The sequence below is a fragment of the Dipodomys ordii genome, unplaced genomic scaffold (assembly GCF_000151885.1).
Source record: "Dipodomys ordii isolate 6190 unplaced genomic scaffold, Dord_2.0 Scaffold57, whole genome shotgun sequence".
NCBI classification, from domain to species: domain Eukaryota; kingdom Metazoa; phylum Chordata; class Mammalia; order Rodentia; family Heteromyidae; genus Dipodomys; species Dipodomys ordii.
The window spans coordinates 10,852,470-10,873,054 of record NW_012267273.1 but is presented as its reverse complement, the minus strand read 5'-3'; the positions used below and the strand labels follow the sequence as shown (position 1 = coordinate 10,873,054).

General features: G+C 39.6%; 1 protein-coding gene across 2 annotated transcripts in view; it reads right to left on the bottom strand.

Annotated features, from left to right (window-relative positions):
• The window catches only part of Pbx1 (pre-B-cell leukemia homeobox 1), a 267,026-nt gene that overhangs the window by 23,668 nt on the left and 222,773 nt on the right, over nucleotides 1-20,585 (bottom strand). Inside the window, exons 5-8 of one of the 2 annotated variants that reach the window (XM_013021823.1) lie at nucleotides 15,259-15,394; nucleotides 12,301-12,460; nucleotides 5,609-5,721; nucleotides 4,174-4,263 (exon numbers count right to left, since the gene is read on the bottom strand). In XM_013021823.1, coding sequence (XP_012877277.1) covers nucleotides 4,174-4,263; nucleotides 5,609-5,721; nucleotides 12,301-12,460; nucleotides 15,259-15,394 — 499 coding nt within the window. The remainder of the gene's footprint in view (nucleotides 1-4,173; nucleotides 4,264-5,608; nucleotides 5,722-12,300; nucleotides 12,461-15,258; nucleotides 15,395-20,585) is intronic. The other variant, XM_013021824.1, reaches the window with a different exon arrangement.

Below are 20,585 nucleotides of genomic sequence, written 5' to 3'. Positions count from 1 at the left end.
ACTTGGTGTCTCTAGTGGTTATTAAAATAAGTTTTAGTTCTTCAATATCTCCTCCTATTGATGTGTTCATTCAAAAATATTGTAGGCCTCTAATCTATTTATGATCATACATACTATGTAAAAGTGAAAGATACAAGGACAATTAAGTATGCTTATGTGTAGTAAGGAAAGGAAAGTGTGTGTTATAGCATAGACACAGGTACAATGACAGAGACACAGAGACAGGTAGAGATAGAGCAGGAGGAAGAAAAAAGGAAAGAAGGGTTAAGAAAGATGCTTGGTGTGGATGGCATACATAAATGAATATAATGAGGAGAGAGAGAGAGAGTGTGTGTGGCCAAATCACATTGACTGGCATTGGGTATTTACTTTGAAGGTGGGTGGACAAAAGAGCCAGGCAATGGGCATGAGATTTGAGCTTGTTTAGGTATGTAGTAAGGACCACAGGTGATTTCTGAGCAAGGAATGAGAAAATTTAAGTGATGTGTGCTAGAGAGAAGAAAACCTAAAGACAGCAACTAGTGATAGAAAGCTGCTGCGAAAGTCTAGTTAATAAACTATTTCTAGAAATAGGATGGTGGCAGGGGCAATGGCAAGCAAGACTGATAGCTAAGCAATCTTTAAGTAGGCCTGATTGACAAGAAGAGGAATAATCTCCCTGCATTGCTGAGAACAAAGCTAAACCCAGTAAGAATTGCCTGTTGTCATATAAGAATATAAAGTTCTTAAGGAGGTATAATAAAAACTCACAGTGGCTAAGGAAAGGGGTCTTTAGGCCTTGCAAAATTCAATATCCATCTCAAAGGCTTGCTTTTGCATCACAAGAGGAAAAAAAAGTGGCAATGGTGACCTAATCTATCCTCACTAGGAACTACCTACTGTGAAAACTGCTTATAGAAGAGGAGAGAAAGGTCAAATTAGAAAGTTATCACTTATAACATTTCATACTGCACTCATGTGGAACAAATTATGCTTTGCCAAGCCCTTTCTACTTTATTTCTCATTTTCCCTAAAGCACCCTTTAAGGGGTAAGAATTACCAGGAAAAGAGAGATTGATGCTTGCCTATGGGTACCTGAGTTTCTAGGACAGGCATCTCCTGAATCCCCCCGTAGGACTCACACTACTACTCCCTGCAACCCTACTCCTAGGTGCTCACTTAAAGACAAATGGTCTGCACTTTATGGGACTTAAAATTGACATTAGTTGGATATGATATGGGTATTGTGGAAACCCAGCCAGGGGAATGGATGAAGGCTGCCCAGAAAATGTCCTCCACCAAATGAAACACAATCCAGAACCCAGCTGGGAATTCCATTGCTGCTTTGGATTTAGGGACTGTTTATTTTTATTTCTTGGCTCAGACTTTCCATTCCTGTCCTTGTTTCTTCTCGTCTCCTATCCTTTCTCTTCCTCCTCCCGCCCCTTTCTCTTAGCAACCATAGCCTTAGTCAGTGTGTATATGTATGTCAGCACCTAATACGATCAACTAAAAATATATCTCATGATAATTAGATTAGTCTCCCGAAGGTGGTACAATTTAAAACTGATACCAAAGGAACATATCCTATCATGATCAGTCTTTGATTCATTTAGCTTGCTTATTAAAGACCCAGAAATAAAATAACTGCACTTCACAGCAAGAGCAAAAAAATTAATGCAAAATGAGAAACTCTTTCAAGTGGCATTTTCGAGCCCACTTCTGGCGGTGGGCTTATGTAATCAGACATAATGGTCTGCACATGTTTGGTTACACTATTTCAGAAATGATTCCCAGCCCACCAGATGACATCAGAAGGGTCAATCTGACCCCCCAGAGTCTGAGAGCTGCACTTTTCTTCATTGCCCAGTTAAGAAAGAAAGATGCCAAATAGCATAGCTGTCAGACTCACTTCCTGCCCAGTCACACGGGCTTTCTTCAGTTGTGTTTTTCAGGATGCCTCTATTCATGTCCCCACATGCTTGTACTTTCCTTATGTTTCTCTCTTCCACTTATGCAGAATGAGGCTTTCTTTGGAAAAGTTTATCTTGTATCTCAGTACCATTCAGGGAATATACAAATGCATGTGTGAATTCAATGCTACACACAAAGACAAAGCTACCTCATTCACTTGAAATTCATGTTGAGGAAAAATACCTCTCCACCATAGTACCTGGTATTTTACTAATCAGGCTTACCAGCAATTCAGCCATTCTTACAGTAATAACAATTAGTATTGTTAGCAAAGGACAAGATGGAATCTCTCCCCCTCCAGTTCCTAGAAAGTGTCACAACTGCCCACAGTATGTTTCACAGGACTAGCTCTGACATCTTCTGTCCCTAGAGAGAGACTTGATATATGTGATAATAGCTTAGAAGGTCTGAAGAATGTAGAATAGAAAGAATTCCTAATGTAAGTGGTCTTAAAAGTCACCAATATTGCCGGGCGCTGGTGGCTCACGCCTGTAATCCTAGCTACTCAGGAGGCTGAGATCTGAGGATCGCGGTTCAAAGCCAGCCCGGGCAGGAGCGACCGTGAGACTCCTATCTCAAATAAACCACCAGAAAACCGGAAGTGACGCTGTAGCTCAAGTGGTAGAGCGCTTGCCTTGAGCTGAAGAGTTGAGGGACAGCGCCCAGGCCCAGAGTTCAAGCCCCACGGCCGACCAAAAAAAAAAAAAAAGTCACCAATATTTTTTAGGGAGAGGGCATAGTGGGACAGAACAATGATGGGAAAGTACAAGATGCATTGTACTTATAACCTGACTTATGGACTTGTCACCTCTTTGTGCAGCTAAGTAATAGTATTTTTTAGGTCACCAATGCAATCATAGTTTGATGACTGTCTTCCTTCTCCAGTTCTCTTATCAAGTCACCAGCCAAACCATGCTTGCTCTCTTATGATGGAGAATTCTTGAGTTCCAAAGGCAGACAACAGTTTTTATTTTTATTTTTTGAGAGCTCTGACTATGAGACAGAGATGGAATGAATGTTGAAGTGCAATCCATTTCTCTGAATCATCCACTCAGAGTTTTCCCCCGCTCTGTCTTTTAGATAATTTGAGAGAAGCCTAATTCTTCTCTCAGAAGGTAGCATGTTCAAAGTGTAGCTAAGTCCCCACACCTTCTCTTTTATGGGGAAAAATGCTTTATTTTTTTAAACAACAACAACAACCTTCCTGATCTGATAAAGCAATTGGTATTCTCTTGATTCCCTTCAGACTGGTCATAACCAAAAATGATCTGATACATGCTGAATTGAAAGGGCCATGGTACCTCCATTCAGCATAGACAAGAATCACATTAATAAATCATGTGTATCTTGCCCTCCCCTCCATCCTTAATTTACCTTAAAACAACAGCAATGAACAGTAAAAATGATTCCCACTACCCAACCATTATTCTCTGAACCAATACCTCTACTGGAGCCTCATGTGGCCTCTAAAAGCCCAGGAAATCACCCCTGATCTAAAGAACAGCCTCCTTTTCCAGGCTGCCCTCTTGTCCCAGCTTGCTGTCACCACTGCTGAGATAGCACACGATTGATCTGAGAAATCAAGTTGGATTGCTGTCCCAAATCTACACTCGGTTCTCCTTGTGTCTGTCTGATCGATTTCACTCTATGCGACATAGCTTGTCGCTATGAATTTTCATGCTAGTCAGAAGCCGCAAGCGCACCCAAGAACAAGAAGAAGATGGTCTCAACCCCTCCCCAGCCCTTCCACATACTCAGCCTCTGTGTCAATTTTTTTAAAAGAAAAATTGCCTATTGACAGATTGGAAAGAGATCTTTTTCTTTCCAAGCCCCAGACCTAGATGCCATGGATCTTGACCACAGGTTTTCTTTCCCAGGATCCATGGCCCCAGAGTGTGGTGACATTTCCTACCACTGTTGTACTAGGTGTCACCTGTTTAGCAGCTCCTCTCAGCTGAATGCATGTGGCCGCAGGTGCCATGCAAACACTGATTGCGTCTGACAGCCCTAGACGCCAGCTGCCTGCATGAAGCCTGCCCAATCACCACTTTTGTTGTGGGTAGGATGCTGCCGATGGCATAACCGATACAGAAACAAGAAACTAGGTGACCGTAAAGCTAAGACAAGTTCTACTAAGTGGCATTCTGGGCCCCATGGCTTTGAAATAATTGGTAGTGATAGAATACAAATGAAGGGTGGGGGAAAGCCTTATTTTCTTACACTGATGCCCTGCGGACTGTACATCTGACTGGCTGCGAGTCCGTCACTGTATCCTCCTGTCTGGCTGATAACATGGCGAAGGGTATCCACCTAAACGGAGGAACAACAACAAAGAAGAGATGAGTCAGAGAGATACAGGGGAAGGGAGGCAGGTCAACATCATCTTAGGGACTACCATTGGGAAAGGCCAAATTAATGCAACCATTTGGGTAGTAGTCTTCCATTAGATGGAGGCTGACTCTTCCTAATGCCAAACACCTTCTCAGTCCTGACTTCAGTAAGCAAGACAGTAAAACAGTGAAAGAACTGGGATTTGTGATTCCACAATGCTGCATGAGAAGGCTGTGTGGCTGAGGGATTTAAAGAAAAGAGGTTTTTAAAAGTTCCCTTCTCCCCACTTTTCTTCCCTATAGATCATTCCAAACAGCCTTTCTTTAGTTGCGTTTTCTACAACAGGAAAAGTTCATGTAGGGGACCTTTAGCTGCCATCTCTCAGGGAGAAGAGAATGTCATTAAAACCCTCTTTATTGAATACTTAAATAATGTTCAATTGTTTAGTCTCTTGACCGAAGTCTGGCTGTATTACCTCAAACTTATTCCCAGGCCATGTCTCTTGAGAAAGATGCTGAATCACTGGTTGTCTGTTCTAGCCATGGGATGCTTTCTGTTCCATATGCAGAGTGGGAAATTGGATTGACATGGAAATGGACTTCCTTACTAATTCTGACCCAGAGCATACGACTTTACTCTCTCATGTCACACTTCATGTGGAGATAGTAGGAAGGCTTCCTGACGAGTCATGAAAGTGACCCATTTATCAAGGAGCACTGAGATTTTTTACACATCACTTGATTTTTGCTTCCCAACATGGACTTACATTTATCACCAGAAACCAAATAATGACCTCAATAATGACTAAGAAGATATATTTAATCAACCTGGCTCAATAGTTTTAAAACAAAATAAAAACAAGAAATATCAACACATTGGCCTACTTATAAATTATTTCTTTATTTTGGCAACTACTGAGTATGGAAAACCACAAATGAAAGGGAGACCTGAAAATGGAGACAATGGATTGAACTCCTCCTCCTTTTCCCTTTACTGAATAAAGTACACATTGGTTTTGCTTGCTTGAGATACCTAGGTCACCTCACCCTGAATTTGCTGATCCTCTCCTACCCTCCTAGCATGATTGACAAGCCAGAGCCAAATGCATTAATAAATGATGGACATGATTGCTAGGATCATAGCTGCCTTTGTTTTGGTCTACTCTGGTTGTTCTATCGCTGTCTCTATGCCTCTCTCCTCTTGTTTTCTTTCTTTTTGTCTCTGTCTCTGTCTCTCTTTCTGCACAGGAGCAGAAAGCCAATACGATTGAGGGCTCTTGAACTCTTAAGGCATTCACTTGATGGCATATTGGCTGGGTCCCTACCTGTGATTGCACGTTGGCTCCAACCTGGGCCCCTTGGTAAGAATCCCCATTGAGTGACTGCACGCTCATGAACAAATCTCCAGAGTTTGACATGTTAAAAGAACTGGAAGAACCTGGAAAGGAAAGAGTGAGGCACCTGAATCACAGAAAGGAAAAAGCTCAACCCGAAACTAACAGCCAAGAGGAGAAATGACATGCAAAGCAATCCCCCAAATCAAAAGTAAAAACAAAAACAACATCCAGAGTCTGGTTAGTAGCATGAAGAACAGAGCAAGCAACAAAGGGTGCAAGCTACACCTTAATACGTTGTTGATAAGACTTTCTCTTAGCAGCTTCAAGCTGAGAAAGAAAATCTGTATCCTTTTCAACTTAGTCCATTTAGGATCTCTGATGTCTCTAAAACATTAGTGTTTCCCAGAGGGCCACAAGATGGAGAGTATGGGCTGGCCAATGATACTTCTGTCAGCATAGTGGAGCATTTGAGCTACTCAACTGGATTCTAACCATGCTATTGCTGAACCCATCCACTCACATGGGAGCAGTGCATGAGAGGATAGGGCATAAAGGCAATGTCATACTACTTCTGATTTCCAGAAAGAAGATAAAGTTTCTTCTGGGTGGCAAATAGCCCAGGAAAACACTCAGACTATAAGAACATGTAGGAATGATCTACTGCTCCCCGCTCCCTGCCAGGATGGAGAAGCATAAAGTAGAATAATGGGCCAGGAATTCTCAAGCATGCATGATATATGAAATGCTGCTGATAATCATAATCATTTTGCAAGTGGGCCTTCAGAAGGGGCAGATAACTACTGGCTTTCACCTTCTAGAGATGAAAAGTTCATCTAGAGAGTTAGCCTTTAGATCTATTCTTGGCACCACCCAGCTTCCATGGGCTCTGCTGTAGTAACATGTGCTCAAGCTCAATCTAAACACAAAGGCTTGCAAAAGCTTAATATTACTCTGAAGTCATCGTGCAGCTCAGTGCATTAGGAAAGAAAGCTCAACGTGCAAGGTTTGGTTAAAACATGACGTTAGCCTGGAAAAGGAGAGACCTCAGGGACCCAGGTCAGTTGTACTCTGTGATTTCTACTAGTAGATTGCTTCAATTGCCCTCTTGCTCTTGTATTCTGAAACAGCCATCACCAGTGTGGAATTGCCCAATAATGATTCATGCCTCAGCTCTGACACCTGCTTTCTCCTCTCCCAAGACAGGGATTTGGGCTCTCTTAGACATCTGCCCTGTTCTCGTGGAGAGCTGCGGTTAAGCAGAGGAGAAGGCCTTTGCTTTCCCCCACAGAAGGAGCGCTTACCAAGCAATGCATGCCATACTCTGCCACTATGCTCTATGTGTAACTGCCCAGGATAGAATCATACCTCAAAAGCAGGAGCCTTTAGAGAAACCAGATAGTTAACAAACTTGAGGACAACCCCAAGTTAAGAAACATCTCCAGTTTTCTTTGGTCTGTGGGATTTTGTATACATACGTGGAGAAGTCTAACTAGCTTTATTACTATATCAACTGATTACTATAACAACTGATTTAGGAAAAGGATTTCATTGTCTCATGTTGTTTCATTCCTGCTTTCCCAGGGCAAAATAAATGCTTGATTCAGAATAATAGTTTGAACCTTAACATTAACCTGGCACATACTTCTCTGCTTAGCTTATCTGAAAGGAATTACCAAAGTTGAGTCTTAGCAAAACAAGCAGAAGATCTGGGCAGGTGCAGACTAAGTCAATAAGATGAAAGCTCTGGCCTAGAATTTTCTTCCAGTAATATTGAATCTTTGAGAGCATTCTCACCAACCTACAGATGAAGTGTTTGTATGTATGTATATATACACATATATATACACACACATATATACACACAATGTATATATATATATAATATATATTCCAGACCTTCACATGACTTCTATTCCCCTCAAATTCGATTTGTAATCACAGAAACAGGACCCAAATAATAAAAGCCAATGCAGTAAGTGTCACATACATGCTCACATTTAGATGTCATCACAACCAAAGAATCCAAATCTTAACTATCTGTATGTCATCAAGCATCCTGAGTATCTCATCCCTGAGTGGGTTGAGTTTGAAGGCCAAGTATTTTATTTCCCTCCCACTCAAATACCACATAACAGACACATATGCTGTATTCTTGCCCAGTGGCTTATTGGAAATCAATACAACACCTGAGCAATGGGAGAAGCCCCCAAAGGGAGCCACACTGAAGCTGAGTGGCATGGCCTCCATGGAGCCATGAAGATATGGAATGTGCCATTTACAAGATACACACAGCAATTGACACAGATGATTTAAAAAATATATGTGCATAGATAAATTGTAAATATGTCTGACTGCCTAATGTACACAGAGATAAATATGCGCATATAAACGTACTTCATGTACAAATGCATTTGTATCAGAGCAGTAATTGCAGAAATTGTCCCTTGTGCACTTGGCTGTGCTGTTTCAGCATTTCATTGTCTCTGCACCCATGTTCCACATTGTCATGGCTTCTGACTCTGATAAATAACTAGAGGCAGTGATGGTGCTGAAAGAAGAGACCAGGTTCCACTAATACCACAATAAGGCAGATATAATAATAATAACAATACCACAATAAAAGCCGATAGAAATCCACACTTAAACCTAAAAAAAGAGTTTTTCATCTAGCACAGGAGATTGGAAAGAACTTATCCTGGAATAAATGCATAGCCTCCTGTTAACTACAGAGTTCCTAGGGAGAAAGTGAATGGGCTGTATCAGAGATGTTGTGGAATTCCCAAAGAGTGGATGCATTCAGGAACCTTACCTGCACACAGCCCCTGTTTCATGGAGTAGAAGTAGTCAGCAATGGTTAGAAGCACATTTCAAGATGTGCTTGTCGGTTGGAGGGTTCTGAATTTGGCTTAGGAATTGGCTTATTTTAAACTGCTGCTTTGATATTTGGGGCAGAGTCCTATCTACACCCATTGAATAGAGAAGAAATAATGGATCATCTTTGATTACCATATGGAGGCCTGTTAACATCCATGTTCTGTGAAATTTCCTAGGTATTGTGTTTCTACTCCGAAGAATCTTTGGAGAATTAAGTTTGTTCAGGAAAAAAAGCACATAAAAAGAAAAAAACAAAACCCCCACAAATATCAGAAAGGAAAAACAAACCAACAAAACAACAAATATCAAAAAACAAACCACATATACACAAAACCAATTAACTCCATACTCTAAAAATAGAGAATAATGATATAACCTAAGTGAATGCTATTGACACTTTAGGCTAGATAATTCTTCCTTGGGGGGGAACATCATGTGCATTGTATGGTATTTAGCCACCTGCTTGTCTCTATCCACAAATTCTAGCAAAACCCTCTCCTCAAAACTTTAGTACGTGAAACCAACTTCAGAGATGACCAGGATTCTGTTGGGGTCCAAATTCTCCCCTCATTGAAAACCAATAACCTAGGATAATAACAGATTTATCCTTTTCTATTAAGAAACACAAGTGTTTCAAAGTATTGGCTTATTTATTTCTCATCAAGAAGTATGTAAATTCTATGAAGTAGTCACATAGTAAATATTTGCCCCAATTTCTGTAGTTTAGAGAGCAAAGTTTCAGAATGATGAAGCAATCAGTTTGATATCACTGGACTCCTACCCATTTGGAGACATGCAGGGGAGATCCTCTTGCTTTTTTATTTTTTCGATCCTCTATCTTACCATGTAAGCTTAGTTAGATCACCCTCTTGCTTCTGTACTTTTTAAGGCTTTAATTCATGCATTCATGATCTCAGCAAAAAAAGAAAATTGAGAATTCAGGTTTCTTCAGTGAATTATGGGCCCATGACTTTTAAGGCTGCTTCAACCTTATTTTTTTCCTTTATTTTTCCCTTATTTTTTTTTTTTTTACTTATTTTTTGACTAGTTCTTGTGTCTTCCTTCTAGACTTCCTTTGGGCTCCATGACTTTGCCCACTATGTTGATGAAAAATCTAAAGCAAGTAAAATGTCTCCAAATGTTTGCTAATCCCTCCACAGGGCCTAGTTCTATGTGATTTTTTTTGAAATGAAGCCTGGTTAAGGAGAGGGAGTAAGGCTGAGAAGTGCCCTAAGAAAAGACAGAGAAATGCTGTTCCCCTTAAGAAGCCAATGGAGGAAGAGGATTTACTTGTAAAGTTAACTCCAGTCTACTGGAGAGAATTTACAGTAAGTAAAGCTTCTGGAGAAAAACAAAACAATAGCAAAGCCAAACAACAAACCTGCTGCTTCAACATTAACAGAACAAAAAAGTCTGAGTTTCTCGAGCTTTGGACTTCAAACTCTACCAAGACATATTTCATATATTAATTATCCTATTTCCTTCACATGTAATAAATACTCTATGTAAGACTTTAAATCTTTATCACTCCTATCTGTGCAATGATTTGGATTATGTGTAAAGCAGAAGAAAATACAGAAGAGCCCATTTATAACTCCCTGTTAAGACATTTATCTTTAAGGAGTCTATGGTATGATAGTAGTTTCTCTGGTTTCTCCTTTAGAAAAAGTACCACAGAGAAGTTCCTATGCATAGTATTTCCAACAACTTAGGCAAGACTAGAAAACTTAGCTCAAATTTTCCATAATAATTTACTTTATGCTCATACGAAGCTTAAGCCACCAGAAAAATTCCTTAGAATATTGTAATCATGGACTGACATTCTACAAGAGCCAACATAATTCTTAAATGCAGAGTAGGGGGTTAAAATGCTTACTTTTCTCTTTTTTAAGGGCTTTAGGAAAGAATAAATAGTTGCGGATTTAGTAATGAAGGGAGTCCACAGGGCTCTTCTAAGGACTAGTCATAAATCATGCTAAGCCATCTGCGATGCAGACCTATCAGGGACAGGAAAAAGTCATTTTGATATCTGTTTTGCATTATGATATCCTTCGCAGGAGTGTTGAGTGCATTTTTGCTAATGTTGACAGAATTATACTCCTTCCAAAGAGACAAGTGAAAAGCTCTGCCGTGCAGTGCAGTATTTGGCTTGAAATGTTTAATAATTGACCAGATGAGGAAGAAAGAAAATTCTCTGGTGAATGAACCTGTTAGCTTTGATCCTTTGTCAACTTTACTCTGATGGGAAAGGAAGAAAATAACAACAAAAACTTTAGAGAGTCAAAATGCTCCTCATACTAACCCAACCTTCAGGCCTGGGAAAAGAAAACTAGATCAATGGATTGTCTTACCACATCCATATTTACTAAGGCCAGGCCACTCTCTGTGTCTGATTCTATTTAACACAAAAAGATCATGTTTGTGCAGCCCCGTGGCTTAACTTGCTAAAAAAAATGTATGCAACTAGAGGCTCACAGAAGGTATGAGAGTACAGAGCCCTGCTAGGCTTCAATATAAGCCACTACAGGATAGAACAAGAATGTATTTTAGCAAACAAATAAGCTGTGAGGTCAAAGACATTATATGTTCTAAGATATATTATTAATTTGTTGGTATCATCCATTTTCTTAGATGGACATGGCACATCCCAAATCAATTTATCTTGCTTATTATGAGGAAATGCATAATCTGATACCAAATAATTAAAAAAGGTAGCTCGTTTTACTCTCACACTCCACTTCTTCAAGAAAAAAGGACCAACACATCTTTCATAACATACAAATACTAAGGTGATATTTTTACACTGTGGATATTCAGAATCGATGGCACCAAGCACATTCAAAAATATGTTCTGTGAGCCTAAACCCTGAATATCCACAAAAACAAACCAAGAAGGATAAAGCATACAACTGATATTAAAACATGAAAACTGGAATATGAATAGTATGAATTAATGATTGGTAATTTTCTTTGTGGTTTACATAAGGAAAATGAACAAAATAAAACAATAAGGACTAATACTATGAAGAATGTACAGAAGAAAAGTATAGGTTGGTTCTTTAGACCAGACTTTGCTAATAAGTGATTTGCTCTAACAGTGAATTCCTGCAGTGCACCAATGGCTCATGCCTGTATTCCTAGCTACTCAGGGGCTGAAATGTGAGGATTACCCTTTGAAGCCAGCATAGGAAGGAAAGTCCATGAGACTCTTATCTCCAACTAAGCTACCAAACAACCAACAGTGGAACTCTGGTTCAAGTGCTAGCCTTGAGCAAAAAACTCAGGGACAGTATCAAGGCTCTGAGTTCAAGCCCCAGGACTGGCAAAAAAAAAAAAAAAAAGTAAATTCCTGCACAGATTGCACACTAGTAAGTGGCCCAGGCATTATCTGGTAGGAAAGCAAAATAGTCCAAGATAAAAATTTCACATTAAAATAAAAACATCAAATGCCAACCAAAACAAAACAAAACAAAACCACACAAGCCAACTTAACTTAATGGAACTGTCCTTACTAAGTCTAATTTATTTTTTGGAACCTCTGAATGCAGGGGTCTCATCAAAACACCTTAACATACTTGTATCTCAATGTAAACGAAAGCATCAATGCAAACCTTAATATAACCTTATGAAGATTATAACACACTGCTGTTCAGATATGGAAGAAAACCCCCAAACTGACAATGACAACAAAAAGGATAATTAGACATAAAAATCAACCAATCAAAACCGAAAAGAAAAATCTCAATGTAGGAAAAGCAAGTAGAAAAATGGAGAGCAAATCCCTTCAAATCAAAGAAGAAACTAACCCGCTGAGTTGGGAGTGGAGGGTGAGTTAGCTTGGCTTCCATGGGCTGACACATTGGTGGCAGTAACAGCCGTTTTGGCAGCATAAATATTGGCTTCCTCTTGAAATTTACCTATGTTCTTCTTGTACCGGATTCGCTTATTTCCAAACCAGTTTGATACCTAGGGTAGTTTAAAAGAAGAGGATAAAGTTACCATTTCATCTTTCAGAAGCATTGCTACAAAAAAAGGCTTATGGATAGATGGAGAGGTAAGCTAACTGGTCTTATTATTCATGATTTTTTTTGTGTGGGATTGATGAAGAGACCAGAACTTCAAAGGGAACAAATACATAAAATGAGATGCCTTTATTTAACACAACTAAAAATCAAACACAACTAAAGTAATTAAAATTTTCCCACAGAGGATATGTTCAGTTAAGCTAGGACTCTCACTTTAGAACCAACATTTAAAATTTATTTACATCTTAATTTATGTCACTAAAATAAACATATCAGGAGACATGCCTGTTTCTTATCAATGCTAAAGCTGGTTTTGCACCATCAAAATAAACAGACCTTTAAATACCATATAAATCTATATCAACACATGTGTGCTTTGATGCATAGATGAATTTCAATTTTTTTTAAAGATAAACCAATTTAAAATGTACTTAAATTCTTAGTGAATAGCATAATAGACCTTCTCATCAATATAATTGAATCCAATAGAATTCCTGGAGTATTTCATGCAAAGCTTGGTGTTATCTACATAAGGAAAAACTCAAGCACACAACTAATTATTCTTTTGAATTCCAGGCTTTAAATGTTAAAGCCAATAAACACAATAAGCCTAATGTACTTCCATTTGTTAATTTATTTCCTTCATGTGGCTCACAGCAGCTGTCCTGGCTTAATTCAGTATCTCTGTTCCCTTTACATAAAGACCTCTGCCAGACAGGAATAGGGAACAGTCAAATTCAAGTTTACCCTCATAATTCTTATACTGGGAAGGAATATTTAATATCATATATTCCAGATGTAATTTTGAACTACAATGCTGCTGCAGATTTCATACAATTATAAAACAAAATATAAATTTGGTAAGGGAAGTATGAATTGGTCACCATTTGTACCACAGCTTATATATAGTTTATACACTCAACAGCGGCAGATAAAGAAAATTCTTGTGAAACTACATACATTTTTAAATGTAATCACAAAGTGAAAACATTATAAGCGTAACACTCAAAGGTCTGTACGGCTCATGCTACAGCTGAAATGCCAAGTTTTCTTTTAAAAAAATCAAGTGGTACCACTATGATATTAGTATACAAGACAGAAAAAATTTCAATAAAAAATGCTTTATTTATTATAAATACAGAAAAAAAAACAGTTAAACTGGAAGGGAAAGGGCACTTCTGGGTAAAACTCAGGGCCACTGCACATCTAATTATACTTTGAAGTTCGTGTTTTTGTTGATATAAATTGTGCTACTTACACAAATCAATCATAATTATCATTGCTTTTTACTTATAAGTGGAAAAGGTAGAAAGAAATAACGGTAGGAAGATTTTTCAAAGGTAACTGGAAAAAAGAAGAAAAAGATCAAGGTAGTTTAGAAAGATTCTCAAGGAAGAAAGGAAATGCTCAAAGCCATATGAGCTGAGCCGTGTGTGTGTGTGTGTGTGTGTGTGTGTGTGAATGTGTGCGCGCGCACGCGCGTGTGTGTTTGTGTGTAAACAAGGGGTTTAAATTTGGACAAGAATAGTTACAGTCTCAACAAAAACTCAGTTCTTTGTCTGACCATTCATGTTTAGTTTTCCCTGAATTGTGAAGACTAGAAATGATTTTCAGCTATGTCAAAGCACACCCAGAAGGTCTGGGTTAAAGAGAAGAGTACTACATTCTGCCTTATCTGAAAGAATATTTCAAAGGATGTTTGCTACTGCAAAAATCACTCTGGCAAGCTTCTCCTTGAAATACCTTTGGTGGATCCCGATGCTCTGAATAGACCTAATTTAATTTAGCTACACACAAGTTGGTAGGATAAGCCTCTGGAGGGGAATAACAGAAGTCAAAACCCAACTCAAGGAAGTACGGAAGCTCAATTTCAACCAAAGAGTGAAAAACATTAAGTAAGTTTCTCTCCAGGGTGGACTTCTCCCCTACTCTTTCCCTTTTTTATTGAAGACCCACAATTTAGTTTTAATTTTCTTCCAAGTAACACAATTTTAAAGAAAGTGTTCTCTGACAGATTTCATAATTACCAGTACTGTTGGAAACTGTAGACCATGGTTGAGAGAATGAATAAGAAGTCTGGATGGATTCTTAGAGCAGGAAAAAAAAATGTAGCTACATGAAATATTGCCTACAGTTTTGCTTAATGTTGAAGATTCTAGGTTTATAAAATCTTCCTATCATGTGGTTTTCTAAGTCATCAGCATCTGTTAGGGGTTAATACATTAGGGACAAGAGAATACTTCAATGACATGTTAAAATCCCTTCTCTTTATCAGTGATAAAGGGAATCAGTGATAGAATCAGCACATCAATAAACACTTTTAAAGGCAAGTCCCTATCATCTAAAGGAACTTTTATTTTCTGACTTAAAAAAAAATAGCTCAGGAATTGGCTTCATTTGAGAAAGTAGTATGAGAGATACTGATGGCTTTCCAAGTATTTAAGAAACTTCATCCATTTAAAGCAAATGGGGCTCTGAGGGAAGCATTCCAGTGGGATGAGCCCTATCCCTGTTTATACATTGTATTCTTCCTGGCCTCGTCTTTCTATTGGTTCTTTTCATATTCTTCCAGGTACATACCTGGAAACTTTCTTATTTACATCGTGTTTACTTTGCCATTTTAAGGTTTAAGCTGATGAAATTTGCAAGGCCCACGTGTTCAGTAAAGCAAGATCTCCAAGAGCCTACCATGGGGCCCCAACATGGCCAGGCTACAGGTTGAGACTGCAGACTCCTCACCTGGGAGACTGTGATGCCACACTTCTTGGCTAACTCCTCTTTGGCTTCCTCACTGGGGTAAGGGTTGCTGAGATGGGAATAGAAATATTCATTCAGGATTTCTGTCGCTTGCTTGTTGAAATTCCGTCTCTTCCGCCTTCATGTAGAGAAAGAGAAGAAAACAAAAAAAGATCACACTAAATAAATGTGAAAAGCAAAAACAGGATCTACAACTGAGAGGGGACACACTTACTATTTTACTATTATCTTTAAGTAGTTCTACAAAAGGATTTCAGCTGGGACCTATTTTTAATCAAAAGGTTAATCAGAGATTTTCAAAAGTGGGCTGGATCCCCAAAGCAAAAAAAGCATTTGTTTGGTTTTTCAGTGTTCTCTGCAGAGAAGAATGGTAGCCATGTTCAGACAATGATAAAGCATGAAGTTTCCCCATTCAGGTCAACTTGGTGTTGAATCCTATGCCACCTGAATACTAACCAAGTGATTTATGTTAACTCTCTCAGGCTCAGCTTCTTCAATTGGAAGTTTAGAAGGCATACTGAGCTTTTGAGGTGAGAAAAAGGAAGAAACAAAGCCAAACTCAGCACAGTATCTGATACATGGCAAAAACTAGGTCTGAGTAGTGAGAGGTTTTCTCATTACATTCTAGGCCTTTTCTTCCTAGCTATTAATTCCAACCTTTTAACTTTTCACAACTAGAGTAGTAAATACGGATATTCCTACTCATGGATGAAGAAACGTGCTCAAAGGTCACTCAGCTGGTATGCAGTATCAGAGGTATAACTTCAGGTCAGCCTGACTACAAACTTAAGTCTCTACCTCCTACACAAACTGGCTGTTGGCAATTACCCAGAGACTCTGCAGCCAGAAGTTAAAAATAAGTCATCATTTTCTCTCTATTCAATCCTCATGCAAATGCATGCAACATTTTAAAAAGACTTCTGGAGAAGAGGGCAGGAAAGTGAGGGGAATTAACCCCCTGAAGCCTTGACCTTTCTCAAAAGAAGAGAATGGCACTTCCTTAGCAAGAACAGCTGCTAAGTGGTAAAACAAAAGCCCACAGAAATTCTTCATACATATGAGGTTGGTAAAAAGAAGACTACCACTTTTTGAATGAAAGCACTCTCCTGCTTGTAGGGGAGAAAAGTGCTAATTGAACTAATTTCAAGTGAGAATCACTTCATTGCTCCTTGCGGCTAAGGACTATGGATAGCTGGCGGGGAGTTGCTTAGGGGTCTCTAGGTTCCTTGCTGAACCCCTTGACCTTCCTTGAAGTTGTGGGGCCTTCATTTTTAAATGAGCTCTATTAGCACTTTTCCCTTTGTTGCTTTCATCCAAAGTGTTTCCTCATGGAAAAGATTTCCAGAATACCTCTGGTTATACCAGGATACAGAATTTCCCAACTTAGCCAAGAGAAAGCATGGATGGCTTTGCTAGACAGGAAATTCAGCTAATATTGTATTTTCAGGGTCCCACTTGGATTAATTAACACAATAAAGTGCCTGATTTTACCGGATGAACACCATCTGTCCACAGGTATTAACCACATCTGTCCAAATTATGCCAAGCCCAAGTCATTCTCCCCAAATCATGCTGAGTTTCTGGGTCATCCAGCATCAGAAATTGGGCAGACTTGATTAAAAAGCCAAAGTAGAAAGTGAGCACGTGTTAAAGAGCTCTTTGCACAATGGGAATTTGAGAAAAATAGCCAAGTGGCTGATATAGTCTCCAGGTTATCTTTAGATAACCTTTGGCTACTGCTTCTTTGCCTAAAGACAGTCGTAGGCCTGGGGAACTGGGCCCTGAAGGCTTTCCTAATTGGGAGAGCCTCCGATACTTTACTCAGTTGTTTGCATTAGCATTGCAGTGTATTTTTTGGGACTCTTCCAACTGAGCTCAAAGGAAGCCTCTCTGGAACAAGCTGGTGGGCTGGGGCTGGTGCAGACAGCTGTTCCTGGCTCTCTCCTAGCTCTCGTGATGTGCAATCTTCCCGAGGTGGCCTCATCTACCCTGGTGGACTTGCTGATCTTCTTTCCGTAGCTGTCTGAATCTAGGGTCTTCGAAATCCTAAGGTCAGGATTTTTCAGAGTTCCGGGAAATGCAGTGAAAATAATCCAAATCTGACAATAAGGTTTCTCCCACTAACTGGAGACATCTGGGTTGCTTTGCTCTGGCTAGAAGAACCACCAGCTTGGGGAGTGGACAGTTGTGATTTCTAGCCAACCAAATACTTTAAGGACACTTGGATATCTCAGTTTTTACCAGAAGAAATGTGGATGCTGATTAAATGATATGGATACATATGGTGTTTTAGAGATGAAAACCTTGGAGTTATGGGTCATGATAGTGAGAAACACAGCCATCCTAGACATAAACTGACTACCAGTGATCTGCTTCTTGCTCTAATACCTCTCCTAAGAGCCACCATCCCGTTCCCCAGACCCCTTCCAGAAAAACATGTCACAAAGCTACTACCTCTTATCCCAATCAGTTCTATCCTGTTACACATATATTTTATGACATCATCATAGAGAACCATTCATCATAGTTGCTAATTCACTCATTCATTTACTCACTGAAGTATTTGAGTGCTTGGCATGTGCTGAAATCTAGAACTGCCTCCTCCCAGTTTCATCACCACCCCCCTTATTTCTTTGCATCAGATTCTGTACCACAGAGCAAGTCCTACCAGCTTGGTCCTTTCAAATCTAGTCTTTTTGTTTCATACTTGCTGTAGCTGTTATTTTTGAAACAGATTTGGATGAGCCTGTGTGTCTCATATGACTCATAGTGTCCAATAGAGCTTTCTGTGACGGGGTACATTCTGTATCTGTGTCGTTGGACTCAGTAGTCACTCATGACCTGAGACTACCATACAGCTGAAAGGTAGCCAATACAGCTAGAGAAATGATTTTTTAAAATATATATCTTTACTGTCTCAGTACTTGTACAGAAGAGTTGCCCATGCAACAAAACAGTTTATGAATACAATGCATTTTAAAATGTTATGCTTTAAATATGGTACTTTAATTAAGTTAAATTTAAAGTCAAATAGTCACATAGGAGACTACTAGACTGAAACTTTCCAGAAATCATGCCCAAGCAGCACACTAGTGTCTACTCCATAGAGTTTGCTTCAAATAAGAGTCATTTGCTCTCGTTATTTGCGTAAGATGCAGAAATATTTCATACTTCAACTCTGTTGCCCTACTTTGAAACACTATCTTCAACAACGGTCTCCTATAGTCTATTTTCCAACTCAGCTTCTCTTTAATAGAATCACTCAGCAATCTTCCTGAACCACAGATCTACTATTCATGCCACTAATAATTGCACAATGGAATACTGACATAAATAATATTAGACAGTAAAATAGTCTTATATCATTACACTGGAATTATAGAATGGGTACTACATACCAGACGCCATACTAAGGTTGTTTTTTATGTTATCTTATTTATTCCTGTATATAGAACCAACTTCACTTTAAAAACACAGGGAGTCTTTGGGAGTATCTGCCACTTTAATGGATGTCCTTTCCTCTTCCTTGCTATCTTCTTCTTTGGAGGAAAGTGCACAAGTGTAATTCTAACCATCTGTTAATGATGTGATTGCTATCTACAACAAGATGCTACAGACAACAAGTCATGAAAACTTTTACTCAGAAATCAGAGGGCTTATAAATGTTTCTCTTTCACTATGAAAATATGATTTGTCATCCTAAGTAAGCTTTTCTCACAGTTAAGTTGTTATTAGGGAAAGAGATGGGGGTGGGCCCACAGTAAGGCAATCTGGGACCAAGTGGTGCCCCCTAGAAGTTTGGTGGGCAGAATTTTAAGGTGCCCTTCCCTGGTGGGTACATTCTCCCTGTGGGAGGGGGGGCTGGGATGGTGAACATGATGGGCTACCACCCAATGATTAGGTACTAATTGAGTTTAAATAAATAGAAAAGTTAATTTGGTTAAAGTCTTAATATGTGGTGTTCCTCTTGCTGGCTTCTTGAAAAAAACAAGTAGGCAAGTGGCGAGAGATAGCTGGAAAACCTAGGCTCCCTGTATCCCAGGCATTAGGAGGTAAATTGTGCTCACAATCATTCTGTGGACAAGTCTCATCAAAACAGGAGCAGAAGACACTGCTGAGCTGTGCCCAAACACCTGACCAACAACAAAAAAGACCTGGAAGATAATAAACCCAGGTGTGTGTGTGTGTGTGTGTGTGTGTGTGTGTGTGTGTGTGTGTGTGTGTGTGTGTGTGTGTGTGTGTTGCCAGTCCTGTGTCTTGAACTCAGGGCCTAGGCACTGTCCCTGAACTTCTTTTGCAGAAGGCTAGGACTCTACTACTTGAGCCACAGTGCCACTTCTGGCTTTTCTTGTTTATAAGGTAATAAGATATGGAACCCATGGCTTCAGGCATGCTAGGCAAGCACTCTACTACATTCCCAGCCCCCCAGGTTGTTTTAAGCTGCTAAATCGGTGGTAATCTGTAAAACCGTAATAGAAAACTAATACAAGGGGTGTCCACAACAGTGTAGTGACAGTCAACTCTACATATCTATTAGATTACAAAGACGAAGCCTATTACTTTTTTTGGGGGGGGGGTCCGGTGTTGGGGCCTGAACTCTGGGCCTGGGGGCACTGTCCCTCAGCTCTTTAGCTCAAGGCTAGTGCTCTACCACTTGAGCCACAGCACCACTTCCTGCTTTTTTCTTTTTGCTTATATGGTGCTGAGGAATTGAACTCAGGGCCTCAGACATGCAAGGCAAGCATTCTTCCACGGAGCCACCTTCCCAGCCCTTCTTTGTATTTTCTTTATCTTCCATGAAGCCCTTTTTGATGAGGCCTTTCCTACCAGCCTCATGGTTTAGAGCAACACATGAACTGTCTTGTCTTTCTTACTAAGATTTGGTTAGCATTCTCAATTATTGGAAAAAGCAATATAAATTCCCCAATTAGGAAGTCTAAGCCAACATTTATTTTGCTTAGCCTTGGGCTGGCATTGGGGTGATGGTGTTTCACTGATAATAAATATGTGGACAAAATAAAATAAGAATAACAATGCAAGAGGTTCATTTTGATGCTTGGCTCAGATGCAGTGATCCAAAGGTTCCAACCAAAGCAAGAAAAAGACCCTGTCTTAGAGCAATTGTTCCTTCTGGTGCTAACTGAGCCCATCTAGGCAGAGGCTGAGCTGCACACAAAGCTGCCCAGGATTCGTGTCATTTACAGTGTGACCTTCAACTGGGCACAGTAAAACTGTTGCAGAGAAATGCAATGAGACAATGCTTCTGCTCCGCCTTCTTCTCCCATGTCCTTCTTGAAAAGCACATGGTC